Source organism: Echiichthys vipera (genome assembly GCF_963691815.1).
Source record: "Echiichthys vipera genome assembly, chromosome: 9".
Lineage (NCBI taxonomy): Eukaryota > Metazoa > Chordata > Actinopteri > Perciformes > Trachinidae > Echiichthys > Echiichthys vipera.
In genome coordinates, this window is record NC_139834.1 from 2152466 (window position 1) to 2162086 (window position 9621).

The 9621-nt window shown below is 46.2% G+C and overlaps 1 protein-coding gene across 1 annotated transcript in view; it reads right to left on the reverse strand.

Annotated features, from left to right (window-relative positions):
• Positions 1-4733: 4733 nt before the first annotated feature.
• kcnd1 (potassium voltage-gated channel, Shal-related subfamily, member 1) overlaps positions 4734-9621 on the reverse strand; it is a gene marked incomplete at its 5' end in the record, with an annotated part of 46243 nt that continues 41355 nt past the window's right edge. The window contains 3 exons of the mRNA XM_083920148.1: positions 4734-5756; positions 6607-6857; positions 6994-7083. Of these exons, the coding sequence (XP_083776274.1) occupies positions 5549-5756; positions 6607-6857; positions 6994-7083 (549 nt within the window). The 3' untranslated portion in view covers positions 4734-5548. The remainder of the gene's footprint in view (positions 5757-6606; positions 6858-6993; positions 7084-9621) is intronic.

Genomic DNA, 9621 nt, shown 5'->3' on the forward strand with positions numbered 1-9621 from the left:
ATCCCGAGGTACTTGAACTCCTTCACTTGGGGTCAGGACTCATTCCCGACCTGGAGTAACAACCCACCGGTTCCCCGCTGCGGTCACCAGAGGGCGCTGCTGCTGCTGCTGCTGCTGCTGCTGCTGTTGCTGCTGCTGCTGCTTTTATTGACTCTGAATCTAATTTCATGTGTTTGTTCTGTGTTTTCTCTCCTGCAGAGTAAAAACAACATGGATCCAGATGTTTTTAACCATATTAACGTAAATCACAGTTTTTCAGGACGTGTTGAAGCTGCAAAAACTGCAGAGTCATGAGAAAAGAGGAGGCGTGACTCGTGGTGTTTTCTCTTCTTTATTGGTGGAGTGGAATATACACCTCTGTGCTTTAATGCTGTTTTCTCCTTCACTCACTCGTTCACTCGTTCACTCACTCGCTCGCTGTCTGAGGCGTCACATCGGCATCGAACCACCGGACAAAACGCCAAACCCACCTCACGCTCCGGCCCCTTTATGAGAAACGGTCGAACTCAACGCAACAGAAGCAAATTCACCTGTTTTTTTACCCTAAATATGAGAAAATGTGAAGTCAGCTGTTTTTATATCCTCAGTAAATCAAGAGTGAAGAAAAAAAGACCCAAATAAACTGAATTATTTCAACTTTTTAGTGTTTTTCTCACGTGTAAAGGAGAAAAAGAGCCCTGATTAATCTAAATATGGAGAAAAAGACCCCAAAAAACGCATTATTTCATCTATTTAGTATTTTTCTTGCTCAAATACCAGAAAAAAAACCAAAACCTTGAGATATCAACATGAAAATTACCCAAATAAACCGTCTGCATTCAACTTTCTGTCAATTTTCTCATACAATACAATACAAGAAAAACAACCTGAAGAATCAAAATATGTCAAAAAGACCCAAATAAACCTCATTCTTTCATCTATTTTTAGTATTTTTCTCATACATTTAGGAGAAAATGAACCCTGAAAAATAAAAAATGTGGCAAAAAAGACGGAAATAAACCGTCTGCATCCAACTTTTTGTCAATTTTCTCACGTGTAAAGGAGAAAAAACAACCTGAAGAACCAAAATATGGAGAAAAAAACCCAAATAAACCAAATTATTTCAGCTTTTTAGTATTTTTCTTGCACGAATCCGAGAAAAAAAAACCAAAACCTTCAGATATCAACATGAAAAAGACCAAAATAAACTGTCTGCTTTCAACTATTTTGTATTTTTTTCACGCGTAAGTTATTTTTTAACTTTTAAAAGAAGTTTCTTTATTTTTTAAATGTATTAATTTACTTTAAATTTAATTTCAAATGCATTAATTTTAAAAATGTATTCATTAATTTATGGAGCTTATCTCAGATCTCTCATTTTCATAATTAAGAAGAAGATAAATAAATATATAAAGAAAATAAAACAGAAATTTAATACTTTTAACCAGTTAAAAATAAATTAAATAAACAAATAAAGAAATAAAAAATGCAAAACTTTATTCAATATTTAAATAATAAATAAAAATAAAGGAACGTTAAAAAAGAGAGTAAATAAATAAGGGAATAAATAAAAAGGTAAAATAAAAAAGCAAATTTAAACAGGAATTTCTGTCACATTTTATCAATTTATTAATATTTACTGTTTAATTTTAATATTATTTCTAATGTTATATTAATTAATTTATGGCATTTTTTACAGTATTTAGACCAGATGTATGTGAATTTGGCAGCTTCAGTCCCCAACATATGATTATAATTATACATTATATACATTTATAATATATAATATATAATAAAATATATAATAAATATAATAAATATAATAAATATTATATATTTGATCCGTTTGTCCAGTGGACGCAGCGTCAGTTCAGCCTCCTCTCTTTAAACTGCAGGAGAAAACAGATAAAATACCTACAACGGTATCCATGCATAATTGTGACTGCTCATCATACACACACACACACACACACACACACACACACACACACACACACACACACACACACACACACACACACATTCATGCAAACACACACACTTTGCATTCTGGCGAGGAACATGCCTGAATGATTCTATATACTCTGATTTGTCGGGAATCTAACGAACACGTCTCGTGGTGCAAACACTCGTCTCGCAAAGTGTCGGGGGGGAGGGGGAGGGGGGAGGGGGAGGGGGGACAAACCAACCAATGAGAGGAGAGGAAATCATGTCGTCATGCAAAAGAACGGACGCTGAGCTCCAGTTCTCCCTCGTGTGTCGTGTGTCTCTTCTCTAGCGTATGGGCGATAGGTTGATCAGTAGTGCTACTTCTACCGTAGGAGGCTCATGCACGGAGGAGCGCCGGTCACACACGCGGACCGCCGTCATCCCTCTCTTTTGTTTTGTTTAGTTTTTTTTTTGGTTTTCTCGTTTTTGGCTTGAGGATTTCGTTGGAAGATGCAGGTGAAAGTTTATGATACAAAATATGTTACAGTATGTACGACTCCCGTCTGCGCGTCGCTCACGCACACGTCGCTTCTGGATGGGCGACGGGAACGCGACGACACAATACTCGCGGCGGAGGAGGAGGAAGTCCCGTGTTCGGATGGCGTGCACTCTGGGGTTCGACAGCAGGGTCTCTGTACACCTGCACTATAGTGACATGCATTCAACATGAAACATCTGTCCTCTTATCCGGGGTCGGGTGGCGGGGGCAGCAGCTTTAGCAGGGGACCCCAAACTTCCCTTTCCCGGGCCACATTAACCAGCTCTAACTGGGGGATCCTGAGGCGTTCCCAGGCCAGTGTGGAGATCTAATCTCTCCACCTGGTCCTGGGTCTTCCCCGAGGCCTCCTCCCAGCTGGACGTGCCTGGAACACCTCCCTAGGGAGGCGCCCAGGGTTCATCCTTACCAGATGATCCTGAACCACCTGGATCTACCGACTATTGACTCCGTACCGTCGCTCTGATTTCCGGTGCTATCGCTCCGTTTTCGTCTGGAGCGCTCTGGATTCGTTAGCTCTCTGACGACAGACCCACTGACGGACGGAACTACCTCTGGGACCGGACAAAGGGGTTCGCATCCATATTTACCGTAGGGAGGGAATGGGCTTTAGGACGAAGAGACTAAAATAACGTAAAAAAATAAGAAAACAGAAGGTGGTTCCTGTCTGACATTACAGTTAGAGCGCACTCACACTGTCCTTCCGCACCGGGCCAAAACAGGTCTTTCGGGTCAAGCCTAGTGCGTTTGACCAGTGTGAGTGCAACCGCTCCGCACACCAGCTCGCCGTCCATGGCCCGTCTGAGAGAGGTGGGCTTTTGTAAGGCCTACGGCGGTTCTGAGGTCATTTCCTGTGCGCCTGTTGGGACGTAGAAAAAAGAAGGAGGGACCATGCGCGGACATTTCAAACAATGGCGGTGAAAGGTTCACGTTGGTGTGATGCGGAGGTGGAGTGTTTACTGCAGATTTGGTCGATGAAAAGATTCAAAAACAGTCGACAAGACGCACAAAAACTCCGAGGTCTACGGAAAGATCTGGAAACAAAGCCACGCATCGCCATGACGTCATCAATGCGTGTGACGTGTTACGGCGTGATGACGTATAGGCAGCAAGAAGCATTCTCCGAGGCCCAGGTAGTGTGAGTACAAACGGGCCTGGAGGGGGGGACAAGGACCCTAAAGCACGGGGCACGGGACAGAAGGACAGTGTTAATGCGCCCTAAAAACGTTTTCAAACTCTCACCATGGGGACGAGGGTCGGGCCACACGGCTGGGGGATGACGTTGAGCCGTTGACCTCCACTCAGGGTTCAGCTCGTTACCATCATCGTCTTCATTTTATCACATCGTTTCTTTCGGTGACGTCCGACGGACCAACCAAGTCTATGTGGGTTCTTAAGAACTGGAACCGTATTTCAGATATCGAGTCTTCATGTTAAAAGGTTCGGGTTAGGGCTGACGATCGGACGCATGAACGAGACACAGGACTGAGGCAACACCCAAACATGCCACCATCTTTCCCCCCAGAGTGCACGCCATCGGGACGACCTTAACTGCCGAAGAGCTCCCGGCGCCGCGTTCCCCTTCGCCCTGTTTGAATCTATTGCAGAACACTTGTTGTGTCTCTCTCACTGAAAAGATCACACAACAAACGGAGTTCTTAGTTGCTTTACATTAAGTTCCCTGCAATAGTTACTGTAGTTCTTATAACACACACATTATTATGGTAATTATTATACTTCTGTTCACTTGTTGATGCTATTTTTCCTGCTTCTCGTTATGTTGCATATTTCATAAAGTAAAAGGCTTTCGTTCCTAGTCTGGACCAACACTTCAGAGCTACAGCCAGACCAGACGAGTCCACATCAGACCGGGTCTATCCAGCCCGGGAACCCTCATGTACTCCTCTCCTTTGTACAGTCCCATTTAGAAAACCAGGTGAGTCCAGCAGAGTTCAGCTCAGCTCAGCTCAGCTCAGCGCGGCGCGGTGGTGTGTGTAACAGTATTCAGGCTCAGCATAGATCAGTTAAACCCTGTTTGGCTCAAACGTTTCAGCAGCGTCTGGTTTTTCTTTTTTAAATCTCTTGCGACGGATAAAAGTTCAAGAGTCCTCGCTCATGATCTCCTCCCTTCCCTTCTAATGTGACCTGAAGTGGCTCCTGCTGCTGGATTAGAGCCAGAGAAGAGATCACCCGTGCACGCTCCCAAACTCCACTTCACTCGAGGTGAACTTTTCATCCTCTCGTCCGAGTGTTGGAGTTAAAACCCACAACTTTTACACTCTGAAGGTCCGAATCTTTGCTGTAAAGAAAGGAAAAACATCCTGGTTTGAATAAAACACCAATCTCTACGCATCATTTTTTCTATTTTTTCCCATATTGGCCTGAACGCCATCACGTGATCGCCCACGACAACCAATCAAACAGTTGTATCCATGGCCCCTGAAGCCTCTAAAGGTCAATCGTCCGTCGTTCTCCAATCAAACCAGGGTTAGATCGTCCAAGGGTCCAACTGCTCTTTCCAAACAATCGAAACGGTTCAGATGGACGCGTACGAGCAGCTGTTTGAACCCCTCCTCTAAAGCGTTGTGTTTATAATGGGGGATGCAAAACCGACCCAATGAAGCCAAGCTGTCAGTTGGGTTCAGGGCGCTGAATGTCGTTCTTTGGGAGTCTTGGCGTCTTTTCCAGTGGATGAACCCTCCGGGGGGGTTTGTGCAACGAGATTCAAAAGGTCAAGACTGTGCGTGTTGGAGTGAAATGCATGAGAGGGTCGGGGGGGTTCTTAAGAGTCAGGAGAGTCTTCTGGGTATGCTCCTTTCCAAATACCTTCCCTTGGACTTTGGCGTCCAATTTTTGCGTCGTCTCCTGTACAGTTGGACATTTTCGTCTCCATTAATCCACAAACTGGTGAGAGGAAGTGGAAGCAACCAGCGGTACTCCGTCTGAGAAGTGTCTGTCCCCGAAGTCTCAGCTAGCAGCGCCCTGGGTTCAGGATCGGAGGTTCAAAGGAGGTTCAGGGGGAGGTTGGCTGGTTGGGCGGCGGCGGCGGAGGGGTCGGGGTGGGGTGGGGTATGTGGTCGGAGGTTATAAGGAGGAAATTTTGACGGATTCGTGGGTGTAGGCGGTGGCCCGGGTGTTGCGCAGGATGCCGGGGGCGGGGGCGGGCGACGGGGGGAGGCTCTCGTCAGGCGTGTTGGCGGGCGGCGTGGGGATGCTGATGATGGCGGCGGTGAAATCTTGTTCTCCGCAGTTCAGCTTCAGGTCGCACATCTGGGCGTTGAGGCTGGAACGACTGAGGAGAGAAGCAAACACAGGAATGCTCAGTTTTGTGATGAGTTATAGGAGCTCAACTGTTCGGTTATGTGACGACGAAGAAAACCTAGAACACAGGACTTTAAGCCAGGGGAGCGGGGTTCGATTCCCGTCCGTACTAAACCAATCCACGGCCTGCGTTATGGTTGCATGATGCCTAACCATAACCGTCACCTGTTGTTGGCTAAAATTAGTCACGTAACGCTGTTTTTTGTGCGTTGTTGCACTTCCTGTCTGGTCCTGCGGTCCGTCAGTGTGTTTTTCGTACAAATTGGGACTTGTTCAAGAGAACCAAGCCCCGCCCACAGAGACTTCCTGTCTGATCCAATCAGGACGCTCCGTCAGCGTCAGTTCTCTGAGTGTCCACTAGGGGCAGGTTTCATAACAGAGCAGTTTCTCATTGAGCCCCATGTTAAACAGGCCGTTTACACAGCATCATTAAACCTGTTTAAGGACAAAAGAACATTCTAGTCTGTGTGTTTAGCTCAGATCTCCATGACAACACTGAGGGGGAGGGGCTAGTTTTTATTTTATTGGAGGTTAAAGTTTATGAATAATTAGGGGCGTGGTCTCTTGAGTGACAGCTAGCCTCTGGCCCTCACTTCTCCTCGGAGGTAAACGTCAGCCAGATGGACGTACGCCCCTCCCCCCAACGCCACATACATGCCCTTTTTTGGTAAGAGGAAATGAGACAGAGTCAAAGACAAGATGGAGACTCCCGTAGCGGAGGACGACTGGATCAAGTTGAGAGAGCGAACCTCGACGGAGACGCTACGTCTGTTTTTAAACGGTCTACGATCTTTATGTCCTGAGTTGTTCTCCGTGTTTACGTTTGTGGGGGTATGGAGGTGGTTTTGATGTGCAGGGTGTCCAGCTCCTGCACGCTGCCGCGGCTGACGGACACCGTGGAGTTAGCCAGTCGCATGGCGGCTCTCCTTCTGGCGCGGCGGGGGCAGCAGCCGGTGGAGTTGTTCTGCGCCCCCTGCTGGCTGGACAGGGAGGTGCTGCGGCTGGTCCTGTAGCCCACCGACTCCGTGATGCACAGCTCGCTGTAGTTTATCTCGTTGGTGAACTCGTGGTTCTGTGAGGAGAGAGAGGAGGTCAGACACAGCTTATATCGAGGCTGCGTGCAGACGTAGAGACACCCTGAAGGTGTTTTCAGACGCCACTCGTGTCTAAAGACGTCAGAGCAGATGCAAACGTGACTGAACCCTCACCGTCGTCTTCTCCAGGCAGTGCAGCAGGTGGTTGTGTTGGTGCTCGAAGGCCGATCTGTTCTTCACACACAGAGCCGTGCCGTCACTGTCCTGAACACACACACACACACACACACACACACACACACACACACACACACACACACACACACACACACACACACACACACACACACACACACACACACACACACACACACACACACACACAGTGTTTCAGTCTTTTCTTTTATATCTTGAACACATTTAAAGACATTTAAATCCTTTTAGACACTCATTTCCTTGTTTATTAAATGACTTACGCATCATTTTAGCGACTCTTTAGCTACTTTAATAATAATGATGGATTGGATTCATATAGAGCCTTTCTCAGTTCTCCACTTGTCACTTTAGTTGTTTTATTTTTAATTATTTCACTGTTTGTTTATTCTCATTTATTTATTATTTGAGTTTTTAACGCTATAAGCACTGTTCTTCATGTTTAATGCTCTTAATGGTCGTCTTTTTATCCTGTTAATTCATTTTTATTATTATTATAATTATTAATAAAATGATTTAAACCTTTTTAGCCCATTGATCATGTGACGATCTTAAGACATTTCGTGATAATGCTATCGACAACCGTCTCTCTTTGTCTCCACATGGAAGAAGCTTTTATCCTTTATGATCATATTTGCAACATCTCCCCTCAACCGCTGCACGGATTTAGGAAGGATGACTTTGAGAGAGGATCAGTGGGACGCTGCGCTGGACTTCTCTTCCCCCTGCGTTAGACCCCTGATTCAACTTAAAGTCCCTTTAAAGCCCCTGAACACCGACACTCTGGATGGTTGGACCTCTGCTTGGGTTGAAGGTGGGCGGGGCTTAGATTGGAATTTATGAGGTCATAAATGGGGGGGGGGGGGGGGGGCCTCAAGAAGATATCAATCAATCAGAGGAGACACAGGGGCGCACTCCCACTGTGCCTCCGTCCCGTGCCCCGTGCTTTAGGGTCCTTGTCCCCCCCTCCAGGCCCGTTTGTACTCACACTACCTGGGCCTCGGAGAATGCTTCCTGCTGCCTATACGTCATCACGCCGTAACACGTCACACGCATTGATGACATCATGGCGATGCATGGCTTTGTTTCCAGATCTTTCCGTAGACCTCGGAGTTTTTGTGCGTCTTGTCGACTGTTTTTGAATCTTTTCATCGACCAAATCTGCAGTAAACACTCCACCTCCGCATCACACCAACGTGAACCTTTCACCGCCATTGTTGGAAATGTCCGCGCATGGTCCCTCCTTCTTTTTTCTACGTCCCAACAGGCGCACAGGAAATGACCTCAGAACCGCCGTAGGCCTCGTGCTCGTACACGTGCGCACGCTCGTGCTCGTACATGTGCAAACGTGCTTTACTAAAGCCCACCTCTCCCAAACGGGCCGTGGACGGCAAGCGTGCCGCTCCCAGACGTGGTACGGTTGCACTCACACTGGTCAAAGGAACCAGACTTTAGCCGTGAAACGTGCTGGGGCACGGTACGGAGGCACAGTGGGAGTGCAAAGCATAAGGGCCAAGACTGTTCCTGAGGTTGACCCCTCTTGTCCACGTTGTTAAAGTCAATCAGTAAATCACATAAACATGTTGAAATGAAAGAAAAAGGTTGTTTTCGATCACGTGGACGAACCCTTAAAGGGAAATGTCACATTCATCATCATAGCTTTCACCTCTCTGCTGGCTGCACGCCTGAAACTTCTCATGTGGAAGGAACAAACACCATCCACATTTATTCATTCATTCATTCATCTTCAACCGCTTGTCCCTGTCGGGGTCGCGGGGGGCTGGAGACAACCATTCACACCTACGGGTGATTTAGAGTCATCAATGAACCGAACACCTGCACGTCTTTGGACTGTGGGAGGAAACCGGAGAACCCGGAGAAAACCCACGCAGACACGGGGACAACATGCAAACTCCACACAGAAGGGACCCAGCCGGGATTCAAACCAGGAACCCTTTCCTTTAAACTGGAGAAAATCAGATACAGAGTTTTGAAAGAACCTGGAGCCGTTTCTTGACTTTCTATGAGAGCATTCAAAGCCCACTACAACAAAAAGATTAGATTTACTTACTTACCTACTATTTTTGTTTGTTTGTCTTCACTTTTTTATTGTTGTTGTTGCTCTTTAATTATATTTTGTGACTTATTTCTTTCTGGTAACTCTATGAGAGGCTGGCTCAGGGTGGGCACGAGGGAACGGGTGTTTGCGGTGATTATTGCACTTGCAGTGTTTTGTTGCGTCGATACCTCGAGAGAAAACCAATAAAATAATGTTAAATGAGAACACGTAATAATGTAAAAGTGTCACTTATGTCTGTTCTTTGTGCTTCCTGCGATGCTTCAGATCTCAGTTTATTTAAAAAACTTTAATCTTCTCCTCCGATGACACAAACAGGAAGTCTTCACCCTCATTATGCACTCATCCCTCTCTCCTGCTGAGCGCTGGAGGGGGATTAAACTGTGTGTGTGTGCGTGTGTGTGTGTGTGTGTGTGTGTGTGTGTGTGTGTGTGTGTGTGTGTGAGCCATCCACTCTCAACCTGAAGCTTTAAGCCACTTTACTGATAAAACATTGAAAGCAGTAAATGTTT